Source organism: Cydia fagiglandana, chromosome 23 (assembly GCF_963556715.1).
Source record: "Cydia fagiglandana chromosome 23, ilCydFagi1.1, whole genome shotgun sequence".
Taxonomy (NCBI): domain Eukaryota; kingdom Metazoa; phylum Arthropoda; class Insecta; order Lepidoptera; family Tortricidae; genus Cydia; species Cydia fagiglandana.
In genome coordinates this window covers 9,978,994-9,999,222 of record NC_085954.1, presented here as the reverse complement: position 1 = coordinate 9,999,222, position 20,229 = coordinate 9,978,994, and the positions used below count along the sequence as shown (strand labels likewise).

The window sequence follows — 20,229 nt, the reverse complement described above, 5'->3', positions numbered from 1 at the left end:
ACCGAGAGTCCGAATCAACGCAGTTCGAATATAAAGTCCTTATTGGCTCCAACATACAAAAGCTATAAGCACCTTGTGCAAAGATACGAATTGACATGTCTTGTCTTGATTTTTTTTTCTGGCAATATGTGGTAATACGAGGTGTGTCATATAATGATACGCAAATATACACTTTATTATAAGTACTTAAAGTCTGTTACCGTATAATATTTTCATATCTTAAAGGATTTGTCAGATACCATTAAAAAAAAGTGAAACTTGGGTTCGGTGCGGGTGGCATTGGTATAGTTTCGTTTATATTATCAATTATCATATTTGGCAGTATATTTACAACAAATCCGGTGATATTCGTATAAAATCTTAACAATGGACGACCAGGGCAGGAAGGTTATCGTCTGCGACAACGGCACCGGTGTAAGTAACAGCGAAATACTTTGTGTTCCGTTCCGCGAATGAAGTGATATCATTGAATCATCAGATCATCATATTCTGTTGGTTTTAGTTCGTGAAATGCGGCTATGCGGGAAGCAATTTTCCGGCGTTCATTTTCCCGTCGATGGTGGGCAGGCCCATCATTCGGGCAGAGAACAAGATTGGTGATATTGATGTTAAGGTATGTGCCCAACATTTTGTCGAATCTTATTATGAACATCAAGTTATCATGCTATCTCGTGTAGTTTTCAAACTACAATTTCGCACCTTATGTTGTTTTCAAATTTAAGAAACAAATAACCGGATTGGGGTTTACAGTTGTTCATTGCACATCCCCCAATCTTAATATGCATATGCTCAAGTGTGCGTAAAATATATTAATACTATAAATAAAAACATAGAATATGTATACATTACATTAATTAAGCTAGCAGGGACTGAATTGATGATTCATATTCAGGAAGTTCTGCATTAAGTAGTTAAGGAAAAATATTATCATTCTATAATTAATATTGAACCATATTTGATGCTTTGACTACTAGGTATTTTTTATTTATTTGTTCATATATATGTATGTCGTAGTCAGATCGTATAATCCGCCGTATTACATTACGGCTAGCCGTTTTAAAAAACAGGGGCGTTTTGAAATGCGGCGGTTCGACGATTAGCCGGATTGTCATTGCGATACGTTCTTCAATAAGGCGGCCCACATTTAGCCGCATCGTACATTGTAGAGTGACCAGTTCTTTCGGTCGCCTTCGTAACCGGAGTTTGACAATGTTTGCAATTTAATTTATTTCTACCATGGTCCCACCGCACTACATGTGTTTCTTTTCCAAAACATTTCCTTCACAACTTAAATAGACGGAGCCCCGCAAGCGGGGCTCCTATTTCTGGGCGGTTTGCTCTTCGGGCATCTGAAGTTACCTAACGAACTTAACCTAATTACCTACCTACGCTTTTTTCCCCAAAGTGTAATGTTTTCACGGACGTCTCACTTAATCAATAGGTAGGTAGGTTAGGTTCGTTAGGTAGCTTCAGATGCCCGAAGGGCAAACCGCTCAGAAATAGGAGCCCCGCTTGCGGGGCTCCGTCTAGTTAAGTTGCGGAGGAAATTTTTTTTTTGAAAAGAAACAGTCCGACAAACTCCAGATTTGATGGACACCCCAGCGTTTGTCAGGCAGCGCCACGAGTGTTAAAAATGGGAACTAAAAACTGTCAAAGCGGCGGCTAATGACTCGCTGTATTACATTACGGCTAGCCGTGTTGAAGAACGTATGGCGCCGAATACATTCCGGCGGATTCTCATTCAGCCGCATTCAATACGGCTAATCGTTAAACCGCCGCATTTCAAAACGCCCCTGTTTTTGAAAAGGGCTAGCCGTAATGTAATACGGCGGATTATACGATCCGACTGCGACATACATATATTATTTATTTATTTAAATTTTTATACATTTTAAAAGTTCTGTACTCAAAGGGACTTACTAAGACTCCACTGTCTGTCTGTCACTAGGCTGTATTTCATGAACCGTGATAGCTAGGCAGTTGAAATTTTCGCAGATGATGTATTTCTGTTGCCGCTATAACAACAAATACTAAAAAGTATGGAACCCTCGGTGGGTCTGACTTGCACTTGTTCAGTTTTTTTATTTAGTTATTTATGTTTCAAATACAATTTTCCAGTTACGTGACATTACTATAGGAGTGAGTCCGTAAAGTATTAAGCATGTGTCTGAAAATAACAGTTGTGTTTCCGAGCTAACAAATTGTTTTATGTGTTCTGTTACGATTTGTTATAATTATACCTTAATATTGGTGGACCTTATTACAAAAGGCATAAGGTCCACCATTGTACAGTTAACAGTACTGTGGGCTTTGGTATTTGTGTGAAATAATCCAACTTGTAGCAGGAATAATTTATGTTCAGGGTTTATGTCTCTTTCCAATATATGTCTGAGAGGGATAGAAATAATGATACATTTATTTCAACTTTCATAGTACACAGTATCTGGTCCTTTCTCTATGTAAGTAACTATGTACGTGTAAATGTTGACGTTTCACGCTCGCAGACGTTTGACCCCGAAGTTGTACAGGTAAAGGCATCAGTATGGGCACCTAGCACATAGACCATGTATAGATTAGACATAGTGCTTCCATTGCCTGCTTTTAGGGATTTCATTTTAGACAGCAATTTTAGACTTTTTTGAGACACACTACTGCTACTTAAATCCATACTAATATACAGGGTAATTTTTGGACCGTTAGCCATATTGTGCGAGGTGATTAGGTAGGTCATACTGAACAACTTTTTCTATGGGACCAACCTAGAAATCCCAAAAAAAATTTGGCCTTCCCATAGAAAACGTTGACGTTTTTTTGGCCGTTTAATACATTTTGGCCGAGTGGATACTCGGCCAAAATGTATTAAACGGCCAAAAAAAATTTTGTGATTTCGGACTTGCTCCCATATAAAACGTTGTTCATTATAGTTCATTACCAATGTAGTTGAAATTTGGCATAGAGATAGTTTGAGTCATTTGTGGACCACAAATGCGTTGGGAGGAAGACTTAAAAAGAACAGCCGGCACAGACTGGATGGCTACAGCACAAGACAGGGACAAATGGGCAGCAATGGAGGAGGCTTTTACCCACTAGGGATTCATTAGTAATAACACATATTAATAAGTCATAGTTTTATTTTCAATTTTTTATGTAAACACGTTACAATGAATAAAGGGCTTTTTTTTTATAGTTTGAGTCGGGACTCAAACTAAATATTAGCAGTCATCTATGAGGATAAAAAGTAATGTTTAGTATCCTGGTACAAAGAATTGTTTTTTCTTAATACCATTGTATCAAACTTTATTTTAACAGGATATTAACTGGCAGTAGTGTGTGCACAAGCAACGAAACTTAGCTTGTGAATTTGTTTATGTTTCCTATAAGCTGTAATATAGTTTGCATAGCCTAATTAACAAACTTTTTCACTTTCGTTGCTGCTGTCAGGGGTTGCGAAACTCCTGAGATTGGCCAAACTCGGCTCCGCTCGGCTCAGCATTGCTCCGAGCAATTATTAGGGTGCCAACTTGACTTCCTTTTGCGTGCACGACCACAGATAAGATAATTACAGTGAAACCTGGATAAGTGAGATCTCAAGGGGCGAGCAAATTTGTCTCACTTAAAGAGGTTTTCCACTTACCCAGGCTCCCTGTTAGCCAGGTACAAATAAATTTCTGTCTCATTTACAGAGGGTTCCATTAATAGAGGTGAGAATAGAATATATTTCAGTTATAGAGGTGGTTAATAGGGTATTTAGTAATTATCTTTAAAATTAAATAAGGTAAAATAATCCTTGTCCCTAAATATTTTTTTAGTTGTTTAATTATTTCTTTGAATTAATTTTGAATGATTCTCCAAAGGATAGATATTTCAAAATTAAATTAAATTTGATATGGACTTCAATGCGTATTAGAAATTTAATAAATGAAAATTTATTTTTTCGTGTTACTTATCAAAATTTCAGCTTTCGTTTCGATAGTTTTAACTACTTACATAAATTAACTAAATCAAACTTGAAGTTGTTTAGACACAATTAGGCAAATGCGGAATTTGTGGATTGACTCAGAGTTAGTAATAATACGGAAATTGTTCAATGAAGTCCGAGTTAGAGAGGTCATAGATTGACGTTATCTCAGATACAGAAGTCAATTCCCTATAAAATTCCAAAAAACAATTAGGAAAATGTAATCTTATAAATATAGTCTCAGTAAAAGAGGTAAAATACACTCTCTGTCTCAGTTAAAGAGGTAAATGTGACTATAAAATCATAATAACGAATCCCAGTTATAGAGGTTCGTTTTTTCTCAGTAACAGAGGTAATTCAGTGCTAAAGTGTCGGGACCGCACCATGAGTCCCAGCTATAGAGGTTTCTCACTTATCCAGGTCCCACTTAACCAGGTTTCACTGTACTTGAATTTTGACAACCCTAAATAGCCGAAAGGGATAGTGCCATATATTAAAAAGGGATAGCAAGATTCGACCCTGAACCGCTGTCAAACTTCGGTTTTGTAGGAAGTTTCCTTTCTGTACGATAATACTATTACTTCTGACTACTTGGATACCGCATTATTAGGTGTTTAAGAAAAGCTTTATTTATGGTACACTACACCTTTTTCTTATATATTTGGGAATTTTTACATTTATTTTTACTCAGAGGAAAAATAGTATCAAGGGAATCTAAATCTAGTGTTATTATTTACCTTAGACAGCAGCAACAATTCCTCCCTATTTTTTGTGTCGTTTTTCAGAGTTGCATTAACTAAGCCTGTTGTTTGTTCCCATCCCTTATTTGGCTGTACCCTAATTGATGTGATTCCCGTTCCAGGATTTGATGGTGGGGGATGAGGCGTCTCAACTCAGGTCTATGCTCGAAGTCAGTTATCCAATGGAAAATGGAGTAAGTACACAACTTCAGACAATAAATTTGTTTTTTATTTTAAACTTGAATTTTTTGTTGGTATTATTTTGTCATCATCATCAGTATTTAAGAGCTATGCTCTTGTCGGTGGAGTAATCGCCACTCTTCTTTTTGCTGGGCCAGCCTTTTAACTCCCTCGTACGACACGACAGAAACTTTTTCTTTTATTTGGCTGAGATATGTGAGCCTGGGCCTTCCTCTGCCTCTTTTCCCCTCAATCTTGCCCTCCAGGATGTTTAAAAAGAATCTGTCGTGCCGTATCAAGTGGCCAACCATCTTGCCCCTTCTGTTAGCTATTGTGTCTAACAGGCATCTCTTCTCTCCTGCCATGCTCAGGACCTCTTCGTTCGTCTTCCTTATTTTATACTTAAATTATTATTATTACTTAAATTAATTTTATATGTGCTATTTCTCATTCAAAAAACGGCTATCATATTTAGTATCGAGTAATAGAGGGCGTGCACCCAGTAGATGGTCAGATGTGGTCCAAAATATTACCCAGACTTCGCTCCAGGCAACGATGCAGATGGCCGAAGATCGAGAGGCCTGGAGAGCAGTGGTAGGAAGAATAACCCATAGAAGTCACGTCCCTCAGACATGAGGTCACGACCACGAAGAAGTTTTAGTATCGTGAAAATTAAGTTTCAGTAAAATTAATTTGGCACTTTGTCCGTATCGATATTTTCAGCCGTGACTGTACACAGAGAATCTTCCATCTCTCTCTCGAATATATAAATCATATCTGTTGAGCCGTAAGTTGAGTGTAAAGATGGCCGATGGGGTCGAAAAGTGCTCGAGTGGAGACCACGGACTAGCAAGCGCAGCGTAGGACGTACGACCCACAAGATGGACAGACGACCTTGTTAAGGCCGTCGGAAGACGCTGGATGCGGGTCGCTTCCAACCAAGGGGGAGGCCTATGTTCAGCAGTGGACTATGGCTGAGATGATGATGATGATGATGTATCTGTTCCAGGTGGTCCGTAACTGGGAGGACATGTGCCACGTGTGGGACTACACGTTCGGGCCGAGCAAGATGAACGTGGAGCCGGCCGACACCAAGATACTGCTCACGGAGCCGCCCATGAACCCCACCAAGAACCGGGAGAAGATGATCGAGGTATGTTGTTAGCGTTCCGTACCCAGGACTCCACTGTCCGTCTGTGTCGGTCTGTCCGTCCGTCTGTCTGTCACCAGCCTGTACGTTCGGGCCGGGCAAGATGAACGTGGAGCCGGCCGACACCAAGATACTGCTCCCGGAGCCGCCCATGAACCCCACCAAGAACCGGGAGAAGATGATCGAGGTATGTTGTTAGCGTTCCGTACCCAGGACTCCACTGTCCGTCTGTGTCGGTCTGTCCGTCCGTCTGTCTGTCACCAGGCTGTACGTTCGGGCCGAGCAAGATGAACGTGGAGCCGGCCGACACCAAGATACTGCTCACGGAGCCGCCCATGAACCCCACCAAGAACCGGGAGAAGATGATCGAGGTATGTTGTTAGGGTTCCGTACCCAAGACTCCACTGTCCGTCTGTGTCAGTCTGTCCGTCTGTCTGTCACCAGGCTGTACGTTAGGGCCGAGCAAGATGAACGTGGAGCCGGCCGACACCAAGATACTGCTCACGGAGCCGCCCATGAACCCCACCAAGAACCGGGAGAAGATGACCGAGGTACGTTGTTAGGGTTCCGTACCTTAGACTCCACTGTCCGTCTGTGTCGGTCTGTCCGTCCGTCTGTCTGTCACCAGGCTGTACGTTCCGGCCGAGCAAGATGAACGTGGAGCCGGCCGACACCAAGATACTGCTCACGGAGCCCCCCATGAACCCCACCAAGAACCGGGAGAAGATGATCGAGGTATGTTGTTAGGGTTCCGTACCCTAGACTCCACTGTCCGTCTGTGTCGGTCTGTCTGTCACCAGGCTGTACGTTAGGGCCGGGCAAGATGAACGTGGAGCCGGCCGACACCAAGATACTGCTCACGGAGCCCCCCATGAACCCCACCAAGAACCGGGAGAAGATGATCGAGGTACGTTGTTAGGGTTCCGTACCCTAGACTCCACTGTCCGTCCGTCTGTCTGTCACCAGGCTGTACGTTCGGGCCGAGCAAGATGAACGTGGAGCCGGCCGACACCAAGATACTGCTCATGGAGCCCCCCATGAACCCCACCAAGAACCGAACGTTGCGTTGTGACGTAGCCGTGACGTCACAAGTACCTAACTGTTTACTTCAATTGTGTAAAGTAGTTTGCTTGATCGGACGTTTTAGCGACGATCAGCGCAGCGCCATCTGTGGAAACATAAGATAAGGACGTGTGCGGGCAGGGTTTTGTTGCTAACTGTAATTGGGCTGAGCAAGTAAAAGTGTAATAAACAGAATAAACTGTTTTGTCAAGGTAAGGTGCATTTCATTTGAAGAGATATTAGAATCCCTGTGGCCCAATTATACACGTACGGTAATGAGTGCATGTAACGACTTGTAGTAAGGCCGTCATATTTAGGTTTCCGTATCGTACCAAAAAAAGGTACTAAAGGATCACTGAGAAAAAGACTGACATATCGAACTAATTTTACTTATACTTTATTTTATTAACTTACAGGTGATGTTCGAAAAATACGGTTTCGACAGCGCGTACATCGCCATCCAAGCGGTCCTGACCCTGTACGCGCAGGGCCTCATCTCCGGAGTGGTGGTGGACTCGGGCGACGGAGTGACTCACATATGTCCGGTGTACGAGGAGTTCGCGCTGCCTCACCTCACGAGGCGGCTGGATATAGCGGGCAGGGACATCACGCGGTACCTCATCAAGGTATATAGTTTGTCTAAGGACTGGTCCTGACCCTGTACGCGCAGGGCCTCATCTCCGGAGTGGTGGTGGACTCGGGCGACGGAGTGACTCACATATGTCCGGTGTACGAGGAGTTCGCGCTGCCTCACCTCACGAGGCGGCTGGATATAGCGGGCAGGGACATCACGCGGTACCTCATCAAGGTAGGTAGTCTAGTAGTTCTATATAGTTTGTCAAAGAACTGTCTCATTTCAAACACAGACAAAGAAAATCATACTATCTTTGCCTTACAGTACTAGCACCCATAGACCTAGGCTCCCCGAAACCATAAAACCGTAACATGATTAAATGTTAGTATGTCTCACAGCAGTTTAAATTAGATGAAAGTTACCTGAGTTGGAGTAGGAGTTGTAAGTTGTGGACTAAAGTTACCTGAGTTTACGGTATTTCAAACATTTTACTTGTTCCAGTTGCTTCTCCTCCGCGGCTACGCGTTCAACCACTCCGCCGACTTCGAGACGGTCCGGATGATGAAAGAGAAGCTGTGTTACATCGGCTACAACATCGAGCAGGAGCAGAGGCTGGCGTGGGAGACCACCGTGCTGGTCGAGCCTTATGTTGTAAGTATTATATACTGTAACATGTAGAATGGTGATATAAACAGAATGATGAAAGAGAAGCTGTGTTACATCGGCTACAACATCGAGCAGGAGCAGAGGCTGGCGTGGGAGACGACCGTGCTAGTCGAGCCTTATGTTGTAAGTATTATATACTGTAACATATAGAATGGTGATATAAACAGAATGATAAAAGAGAAGCTGTGTTACATCGAGCAGGAGCAGAGGCTGGCGTGGGAGACCACCGTGCTAGTCGAGCCTTATGTTGTAAGTATTATATACTGTAACATGTAGAATGGTGATATAAACAAAATGATGAAAGAGAAGCTGTGTTACATCGAGCAGGAGCAGAGGCTGGCGTGGGAGACCACCGTGCTAGTCGAGCCTTATGTTGTAAGTATTATATACTGTAACATGTAGAATGGTGATATAAACAGAATGATGAAAGAGAAGCTGTGTTACATCGAGCAGGAGCAGAGGCTGGCGTGGGAGACCACCGTGCTAGTCGAGCCTTATGTTGTAAGTATAGCATAGAAGTAGCATCCTATAGAAGTGGTATACGCGTGCCTCCGTGAGGGACAAAACATACGCAAATGCGACACTGTGATTGGTCGAATTCATTTGTTGCCCACCATTATCAATACTAAAAAAAAGGTGGGGAACAAATAAAATGTGAGACTGTGACAAGGACAAACAATAATAGCGCTTTCGCTGCTACTCCTACTGAAAGATACATAAGACTATCCCTTTCTGTCAGTTATCCCCACCACTCATGCCCAATCCAGTTTAATACTAGATTCATGATTTTCATGAAGTATAGGGACCGTGCGCGTTGGAGGGTCTGCCATCTTGTGGCCTGAATCGGAAACATATGTGTGCAACTTGCTATAAAGGTTTTTTATACCGCAATTCACTTCGTGATTTGTTGCTCTGTTGCGTTGTATAATACTATGATCTGGGCTATAACCGCGAAAATCGAAGTTAGCAAATTGCGGGAATTTTTCTCTGTCACTCTAATTACGCCTTCATTGGAGTGAAGAAGAAAGATCCCCGCAATTTGCGAATTTCGGTTTTCACGGTAGCCCCTCTGTGTGAAGGTATGTTGTCGCATTAGGTATTTCATCTTTCCTAAACTTGAAACACGCGTAGATCCATCTGTCAGATTATGCTATTTTGGTATTAAGAATATTTTGGGTAGATATTTGCTGAGAGGGTCGAATGGATTTACCCGATTTTTTTTTTATATAATTATTTATTAACATAAAAATATACATCTTATACAATTACAGTGTCCCACAAAACAGTTTACACGGTTTGACTGTTTGAATATATTTGAAGTTAAGCGACACAATTCTGTGTAATAGCAGGGGTGCGAAACTCCTGACTTCGGTCAAACTGCTCCGCTTGGCTCAGCATTGCTCCGAGCAATTATTAGGGTTGGCACCACTTAACTTCCTTTTGCGTGCAGGACCACAGATAAGATAATCACTTGATTTTTGACAACCCTAAATAGCCGAAAGGGATAGTGCCTTTTATTAGAAAGAGACAGCATGATTCGACCCTGAACCGCTGTCAAACTTTGTTTTTGTAGGAAGTTTCCTTTCTGTACGGTAGTACTATTAATTATTCTGTGGTAATAGTTACGAGTATTTTTAGTTACCTTAGTGTTTATGTTAGTTACCAGACGGGCGCGTCATCAAAGTCGGTGGCGAGCGGTTCGAAGCGCCCGAGGCGCTGTTCCAACCGCATTTGATCAACGTGGAGGGGCAGGGCATCGCCGAACTCGTCTTCAACACTATCCAGGTTAGTACTACTAGCGCCCTCTAGTGGCGAGTAGCGAGACTCTTCAACGATGTTATGGTTCGTTACTACTAGTGCCCTCTAGTAACAAATAGTACGAGTTATAACAGCACCCGCAGCAGGCCGGTCGGAGAGTCAAGCAGATTATGATGGCTGAACCGATGTTCCGAAACAAAATGATCTACACGGGCAGTTCACCCATATATTATATTTGACCCAGTTTTGACCTAAATATTAATAAACACCACTCTATGGGTGGTATTCCATCTGTCCAAGTTTATGGGTGTATTTTTAGTGTCTCACAAACGTACATAATATACCTAATTTTATATATTAAATTGTTAATATTTTGCACACGCACTTGTTCTAATATAACGATTTGAGATTTATTTACTAGATATATATAAGAAATAGAAATGACTCAAAAAATATTTTAACTACCCAACGGCACAAACCTCCTCAAGCTTTTTCCTACGATGGGTCTTGTATTTCATTGTAACTTTTGTTTGATTATTCAATAAGTTAATAAAATTGCAGGCGGCGGACATAGACATGCGCAACGAGTTATACAAGCACATCGTCCTGTCCGGAGGCTCAACTATGTACCCCGGCCTCCCCTCGAGACTAGAGCGCGAGATAAAGCAGCTCTACCTAGAGCGCGTACTAAGGAACGACACGGACAAGCTCGCGGTTAGTACTTTTGATTTTATACCTTAAATCTTTAGCATAAGGTGCATAATTCGTTGGGCGAGCCAGTGTGACTGGTTTACCCAATTTGCCGCTAGATGTCGCTGCGCTACTCCAGTAGAAATCGTACATCGCGGTGTTAAGATTTTTCTTGATTCAATGACCCTCTCCGAACTCGCTTGTCGTGTTATCGCTTCTCGGCCTTTTGGCTAAGATCAAAGTGTAGTATCTGTTCTTTTCAGCTTAATATCTGAAAGTTCCCTCACTGAGGGACCAGTATATTAAACTGATTTTTGTAAACCGACGGGATGTTCGGGGCTCGCTCCACTCCCGTCACGGGTCGGCCCGGCATTGCAGTGCCGCCGGGATTGGCCCACATTAATACTTGAAAATGAATAATACTTTCAGTATGTAGTTTTTACAATTTGAGCGGAAGATGCTCGGACGAGGCGATGTTAATTCGCTGTAGTCTCACAACAAAATCACCGTTACCGTTTTAACCTTTTAACCGCCAGCAATTTTTGATCGAGCGTGCTCGTGTCGCCACCGACAGTAATTGGGTAGGTAAAGTTTTTTGAAGATAGGCAAATTATATTTTTTTCCGATAGTATTTATTATAGCGATCACGGAAATGCAGCTCTTTTATTTTTATTTCATTTTATAGATTAAATATATTTTTTTAAATAATCGATATGACGTTTGTGAGATGGAATGGCAGATCCGACTAATTCCTTTGCACGTCTAATGGGACGAGATAGAAAAAAAAAACGATGTCAAGTGTCAGTGTCACTTAGCTCTCATTCCCGAAAAATAACGGACAAGCCTCATGTTACCTTGCGAATTGCTATTAATGTTATCATTGAGATTTTCGACGACCTCAGCACGACCCACGGACTTCTGATTCCCCACGACATCTGCGCGTATTTGGACAAAGATTGAATTTACTTTCGATAACTTGGCACTGCATAATTATTGGACAACGTTTTCTTCCCCACCCCTACACGACGGCCCCTGCGCTGACCCTTGGACAGAGTTTTGCAAGAAAAATAAGCGAGTTCATACGAGATTGCGAGCAGATTCTACAAATTTGAAATTATTATCATAACAGTGATAAGCACAATGCCGTTGAATTAGAGGAGCAATGGCCGTACAGGAGTACGTATCCGTGAAATACATAGGTACATAAAACTTTCTTCACTTGTGTTTTGATTTTTATTATTAAATTGCCATGAGCTGTTAAGTTCGTAAACAAGAAATCGGTCTAATTTTTTCTAACAATTTCAACCATCTGTTAGTTTTGTGTGGTTATCCTCATTTTATGAATGTTGTTCTTATTTTCAGGTGGATGTAAACATTCATTGGCGGTATTATACTGATGGCTAATTAGAACCATTGAGCCATGACATACTTCCTTGCAGTGTTATTCGGCTAAGCCTCGAGCATCCTGTGAATCTGAAGGATATAATTATTTCCATAAAAAAGAGCAATCGAATTACGACCAAGATATCCCGAGAATCTAAAGACATTTTATAAAAAATGCAATAAAATGAAAATGGGAGACTCTCTTATTTTAACAATGTTACAAGATCATGACAATGTTATGGTCTATACTTATTAAAATTTTAAAACCAACATGTCTTTATCTTTGACTTGAAAATGTACAAATGATTTGGGTTAAGTTTTATGAAATGCAACTTATGCTAAAAATCTATTATTATTATATGTCAAATTATCGTGAACTCGATGTTGCTTAAGGCGTATCCAGATTAGTCAATTTTTCGTCAATCTGATTAAATTGCCCGATCGAATCGGGACGTACGGACGCAAACGCCAATTTGGCTCGCCGAATTCAACCGCCGATAATGACCGATAAAATGAGGTGCGGACACAAGAACACCAATTTGTGAGGCTAGTATTTTCGTTATGGGGCATTTTTTCAATTTAAATGGCTCTAATATCACCATAAATCTAAAATTGGAGATTGACGCCAATTTCGTTTCTGATCAAATCGACCGATTTGATCAGTCCCGTCTGGATACCGCTTTAGCACAGCGAAAGGGCGCTGCGTGGTGCGCGCGGATTGACGCATGCGCGTACCGTATGCTTAGTATCTATGGTAATATAATTTTAAAAAATATGCAAATAAAAGGCGGCAAAGTTTATTCGTTGTGCAATACTCAATAAGTTACCGCTTGTTATTTTAATACTCGTAATAAACAAAATGAGTTCAAGTGACGAAAACGACCTAGACGGCACACCGCTTCATTTGAAAGCAGAAGCAAACTTAATAATGAATAACTAGCTTCCTGCTAAGTCCAGGGACAAATACAACAGGCCTTACGACATGCTCATGCTGTGGAAGGACACAAGAAGGACAGCCAAAACGCAAGAAACACCTACTCTGAAAGTGGTTTTTAGCGTATTTCTGTGACCAAGTGAAAACTAAAAAGCCATCTACATTTAATATAAACTAAGAATATGCGTTGTTTTTTTATTTGTATTCGCGTCACTTTACCCCTATTAAATACGCTTTACTAAATTGAATTTGTTTTATTTCCTCACATAATTTGAGAATAGTGTTTACTATGTATACCTCAATGGAAGCAAAAATGTAGTATTTTTGCGAGTTGATACACTTGCTACTTGTGTATAGTGGCAAATGTATTAAACCCGCAATCAACACTAATCAATATGTAAACTGGCCCCAACGTGAAGCACCCAAGGTAAATACCCTACAGACATACTTATCCATATTGACCATATTTGAACCTCTCAACTCTCTTCAAGGGCACGCCACACAGCGTGATTCTATATACTGTTGTAATGTTAATGCTTAAGGATAATAATTTGTGGATTTATAAAATAAAACGAAACGAAATTTACTGGATTTATATTATATTATTTTGGATTTATATTATAAGTTTTCTAAAGTACAGTCGCCATCAGATATATTGGTGCAGCTAGGGTGCTCATAAATATCTGAACACGCCTCTATTATCAGGGCGTGCGTGTTCAGATATTGTGAACACCTTGCCGAGCCCATATATAATAGCCAATAACAACCTAGTTATAAGACTATTACAATCTTAATCATTATGTATGTATAATACAACAATCACGTTTATATAGTCCTCACAAACGTATAAGTTACCATTTTGGCCAATATATCTTCAAAGCTTGGCACCGAATCGCTGTTAAAGACTTTGGTGTGCTCAAATACGCTGAATTTGGAAAGTAATGTCTGTACTTCCTGCAAGACGGTACGACGCACTTTGAGTTCATCTCTGTAATATTCTATTTCCATTCGAACGTTTCCGGGATCGTCTCCATCTATTGTGTTGATACTGAGATCCAAAATGACTCGTGCAGCAGTCCAAGAGTCGTGGTGAAGGCGTTAATGAAAATGTTCTCCAAGAAGCAGTGCCAAGTAGTCGAAAGCAATCGTTATCATTATCAAAATATCCGTGCTAGGGACGTTAAAAATACTTATTCTAGAAATCACACCGACATCCAATTACAAGAAAACAAATGTTTCGTCCGACCATTATTTTCCAATTATTTGCAAGTTATTTTCCAAGAATGACACTGACAGTTGACATCGATTTTTTTTCTATCTCCTCCCATTTACTACGCGCTAAGGAATTAATTACTCGAATCTGCCATTTCACCGCACAAACGTCATATAGATCATTTAAAAAATTATATTTAATCAATAAAATGATATAAAAATAAAAGAGCTGCATTTCCGTGATCGCTATAATGAATACTATCGGGAAAAAATATAATTTGCCTATCTTCAAAAAACTTTACCTACCCAATTGTACCACGCAGAGTAAGGTTGGCATAGTTACGGGAGTTATAAATGTGCTGTAAAAACCAAATAAGATCTTTGTCTTATTTATCAGACTGTGGCGAAATGAGCTGGATATGTAATGTCTTATATATCAGACTCTGGCGGTTAAAGGGTTAATTGCCAAAGATTCTATTTTAACAAGAGTTACCTACCATTTTCGCGTAGTATCACGTTCTTGCCTTGTCATTGCAGAAATTCAAGATCCGCATAGAGGACCCGCCGCGGCGCAAGGACATGGTATTCATCGGCGGCGCCGTGCTGGCCGAGGTCTGCAAGAACAGGGACAACTTCTGGCTCTCGAGGGCCGAGTATCAGGAGCAGGTACGACTTAAAAAAATCTGGGATGAAAAAGCCCACTGACAAATCAAAGCGACATTACACTGATTTAAGCTTTCATGATTTTTACTAAAACGAGACTTAATCGCGTAAATTCAAGTTTTAAATTTACCTCCGGCGTTTCGAGGACGGTGTTCTCCCCGTGGTCTCGAAGAGGAAAAATTAATAGCTTAATTTTACGCGATTTAGTCCCGTTTTAAGCAAATAATAATGACAAAATGACATTGCTAATGATGGTCTATCTATACAAATTAGCTTATTTTTAACCCCCGACGCAAAAAGAGGGGTGTTATATGTTTGACGTCAATGTCTGTCTGTCTGTGGCATCATAGCTCTACAACGGATGGACCGATTTCGATGCGACTTGATTTAAACACCCCGTATTGTTCCGAAATGGAAATTACTGTTTTCAGAAAATTCCTATAAGTACTAAACCGTCATACAAGTTTGTTCCTAGGCCACGCCTCCTGGCAGTGAATGCGTTAAAGCTATGGGGATGGTTTTTGCCTAAGGGTGGTTTTGGTATTCCACCTGTCCAATGTTAGTGCGTCTCACTCTCATTAAAGCAAAATGTGAGACGGAATACACATTGGACAAAGAAATATGACCTCGGTCTCTTTAAAGCTAGAGTGAATAGGCTATTACTGAACCGGTGAGCTACATCTTAGGCTCTGTCTTCACTTTCCATCAGGTGTGACTAGAGCCAATCGCCGATCAGTTTATTATAAAAAAAAAAAAAAAATTGGATAGGTGGAATACCACCCTAAGAAAAGTCCGTATATGTATAGTCAAATACCATCTTATATCTTTCTCATCGTATGAAACCTAGATAAACACTAGAGTTAGACCAAGCTAAGTAGTAGTAGTAGTAGTAATCACTTTATTGTACACAACACAGGTTTACATAATAAGCTAAGTTGGTAGCGATGTTGATAGTTGACTATGCAAGTGTAATTTTAAATGTCAAACTCTACCTACGATTAGCTTTCACCGACCTTCCTTAAATATCAATGGTCTTATTCTCGATTACGATTAAAATCTGTAAGGGTGGGTGCTATTCCAATTTCTTTATCCAATGTGTATCGCGTCTCACATTTTGCTTAAGGTGGTTCGCTTTTCATACAAAATTCAATCAAAGCTCATTAAGTAACTACACACTATTAGTACACAAATATTTCCGCATTTATCTTCTTTCGAATATTCGTTTGCGCGAAATTAACAGGAAAACAATGTTTCATACAGAAAACATGCAAAAATCATAGTTAACTTTTCATCAATTTTACGTATGTGTGTGTCAAAAATGTCGTGTACAGATACATTTGCGACGTTGCCATACCATTTCCGACGTTGCCGGGCTGACCACGGCTCGAATTTTGAGTGCCGTCATGTTTAGTGCAATTTTGTTGACACTGATATTTGACAGGTAGTTAATTGACCTAAGCGAGAAGTTCGTCAGCTTAGCTAAGAACTATCATGGCGTGTTATGCAAACAGTCGCTTTTTTGCTTGCAAACGGAAGATTCCCGGTTCGATCCCCAGTCATTGTATGCTGGAACATAACTTTTTGTATTTTTGTTACACCTAAATTTCGTTTTGTTTTTTTATTTTTATTTATTTTTCTTATTATCATAAATCGATTATTAAGTATGGGCTACACGTATTCTTTTATTTTTACAACGATAATTAGAAATTATACTCTACCTAATCTCTCTGATTTTTACAATCAGGACATCCTCACTGCAATAAAAACCGGGCAAGTGCGAGTCGGACTCGCGCACGAAGGGTTCCGTGCCATAATGCAAAAAAAAAAAACAAAAAAAAGCAAAAAAAAAAACGGTCACCCATCCAAGTACTGACCACTCCCGACGTTGGTTAACTTTGGTCAAAAATCACGTTTGTTGTATGGGAGCCCCATTCAAATCTTTATTTTATTCTGTTTTTAGTATTTGTTGTTATAGCGGCAACAGAAATACATCATCTGTGAAAATTTCAACTGTCTAGCTATTACGGTTCGTGAGATACAGCCTGGTGACAGACGGACGGAGGGACGGACGGACAGCGAAGTCTTAGTAATAGGGTCCCGTTTTACCCTTTGGGTACGGAACCCTAAAAAGAAGTGTATAAAATTTCCTGTGGTTAAAAATAATGGATTTAGTCTATGAATGAAAAACACAATTATTACTATAGTTTGTTTTTTTTAGGCTTAGAAATAAGGTAAACAATCTTGACGTGTCTTTTAATTGAAAAACACATTTTAAAAATAAGTTACGGCAAATATGTAACAATTATAAATCTAATACGATCATTTATATTCTTCTGCTTTCATAAGTAATCGTTTTTGATTTTTTAAAAACCTGATAACACTGAGTATGTGGGGGAAGCGCTGCTGGCCTAGCGGAAAGCAATTCGGAGGTCGCGGGTTCTAACCCCGGCTCGTACCAATGATTTTTCGAACTTTTGTACGAAATAGCATTTGATACCTACCTATTTATACACCGATACCTATTTTTGGGTGAAAGAAAACAATGTGAGGAAACCGGACTAATCCAAATAAGGCCTGATTCGAATTCAATCTGCCAAATTGAAAACCCTATTAATGGTACTGAAGCTAGCTGAATCAAGATTTGTTTTTCCATAATTTATTGAAAATTTGTTTAAAAATTGTTATTTATAAGTAAATTCATCATTTTCCATTTCTTCCCGCTCCTGTCGTTAGTTTTGTTGTATGCCCTCCATCATACATCCGACAGTGTTTTTTGACAGTTTCTTAGTTTGAGTCCTATCAAGAACAATGTTTATTTTGAAATATTATATTGCATATAGTTTTTGTTGTTTTAACGAACTAATTCCTTGGACACTCCACTCCATACCGTTCAATAGGTCAATACTGTGGGACTTTGTTGAATCAAGTTTTTTGGTCCGATTTCGAGGGTACTGGCTTAAGCATGCTGATTGCCTCATAAACATCGTGGATCATCTCCAAATATTATCAAAGTAATATTGGAAATCCGCATTATTAAACTAAAGCTGCGAACCGTTTCTTTTAGTGATGTTGGTGTCGATTTCTCTGTCGAAAAGTAACCAATGCCCGGTAACTGACACCACATCGACGAAATTCCTGATACGCCAGATATTTGAAGATATGTCTAGATCCTCATTGTTTCATGGATATTGCAATGAAATTACCTTTCAGTATTGGTATAATATTAGGTAACAGGTTATGTTGGAAATTAGTTATGTGCAAGTTTCTTCCATACTTATCAAGTTTTTGACAGCAATTTGGCGCCTAATTAAAAAGACGGCGGCGTTTATTTGATTTTTTTGATCATCTTAGAATTGATAAAAAAAAAAATTTTTGGTATAATAATTTTGTGATTCTGATAATTATAATGTCGTAGTGTATATATAAAGTAAGCTAGAAAATATCCAAGAAAAATCACTCTGAATTTGTCAAATTTGTTTCGAATCAGGCCTTAAGTTTACTCTCTGGGTTGGAACTTGGAAGGTCAGGGCAGTCGCTTTCGTAAAAACTAGTGCGCATGCCAATTCTGGGATTAGTTGCCAAGCGGAGATTGAATATCTGGGAGACCGACCAAAGCTTACAAAACATAAAAACTCAAAAATGCGCGTTTTCTCATAGACCTAGCTAAGAGATCAAACCCCTTATAGCAAATTTCATCGAAATCGTTAGAGCCGTTTCTGATACCATCCAAATATATAAATAAATAATTATATATCTAATAATTGCTCGTTTAAAGGTAAGATAACACAAAGGAGAAACAAAAAGAAATTACCTACTCGCACCAGTCTTGAACCCCAATCCTTTTGCACGTATTTCCACGAACATACCGTTACGCTATTGCAACATACTTACGTTGTGTGAAATTGTCTACTACAAGGATCATGGAAACACTGTTTGCATGTGTGAGTAATAGTAGGAAAAAGCGTGACAGCAACACTCCGTCGAATTAAAAAGGTGGTTTTTGCACAATGAAGTATTCAATGTTTATTTTAATAGTTCAATATTTACTTAAAGAGTGCGCGAAACATACTTTTAAGTATACAAATACCAAGACCATTTCACAAAAAAATAAAATCTGAAATTTTGCAAAAGTGGTGCCATCTAGCGAGAGTTAAGTTTTGAGTAACCTAGGCGAACCACCTTAGAGTTAGACGCAATTACATTGGACAGATGGAATACCACACTAAGCATGTAATTATTGAATTTTATTTTGGTTTCAGGGTCTGGCGTGCTTACGAAAACTGGGACCCCGCGCAAGTTAATCCAATGACAATTAATTTATAATGTAAAAATGTATGATTCCCTTACTATTATTATGATTTCAACTTCAGGTAGGATAATTTAACCGTATTATTTTATATAAGAGATTATTCCAATAACAATACTATTTAAAAACCTAAATATTCACATAAAATAACCATTTAAACCAAGCAAATTTCGCTCAAAATATTATAAATTTCACAAAAATGTACTTAGCATAGCAGATGCAAAAATATAAAATGACAAGACATGTATGTATTTGATAAAGACTGTTGTTTCTTCTGCATTTATTGTATTTAAAATTATGAATTTATGTTTAATGTGACATTTTTCACAAATTAATACGAAATCGTGTATAGTCTAAATAAAATTAAGAAAAAATATTTCTTTCATTTATTTGCCCAAAATTACCCGACCAAAAAGAAAAATCGGCTAAATGCAAGTCCAACTCGCACACGAAGGGTTCCGTACCATTACGCAAAAAACGGCAAAAAAATCACGTTTGTTGTAAGGGAGCCCCACTTAAATATTTATTATATTGTTTTTAGTATTTGCTGTTATAGCGGCAACAGAAATACATCATCTGTGAAAATTTCAACTGTCTAGCTATCACGGTTCATGAGATACAGCCTGGTGACAGACAGCGGAATCTTAGTAATACGGTACCGTTTTTACTCTTTGGGTACGGAGACCTAAAAATGCTGGAAAGTAAGTGGAAGTGGAACAAAAATAGTAATTTGAGCTTCAAGTGAGTTTTTGCCGCTGATATTGAGTAGCGATTTCTCTAAAACTAATATAACAGAATCGCGAGCGTAACGAGCCACATTAAAAATTATAAATAATGCAATAGTGACGAATACGGGGCTACAAGCTATTATACTGGTGACAATAATACACCTAACACCAATACCTTGTTTTCTGGTTGGCATCAACTAAAAATAATGGTAAGATTGGTATGTA

General features: G+C 39.5%; 1 protein-coding gene and 1 non-coding gene across 2 annotated transcripts; both read left to right on the top strand.

Annotated features, from left to right (window-relative positions):
* Positions 1-238: 238 nt before the first annotated feature.
* LOC134675936 (actin-related protein 2) lies at positions 239-19,654 on the top strand. The gene is made up of 10 exons (XM_063534281.1): positions 239-414; positions 503-613; positions 4,821-4,892; positions 5,888-6,031; positions 7,507-7,716; positions 8,166-8,315; positions 9,990-10,115; positions 10,650-10,802; positions 14,845-14,973; positions 19,230-19,654. Exons 1-10 carry the CDS (start codon positions 367-369, stop codon positions 19,269-19,271), a joined length of 1,185 nt encoding a protein of 394 aa, XP_063390351.1. The 5' UTR covers positions 239-366; the 3' UTR covers positions 19,272-19,654.
* LOC134676038 (U2 spliceosomal RNA) lies at positions 10,989-11,181 on the top strand. Its single transcript, XR_010099871.1, has one exon. It is a non-coding gene; the product is annotated as a U2 spliceosomal RNA (small nuclear RNA).
* Positions 19,655-20,229: the final 575 nt, after the last annotated feature.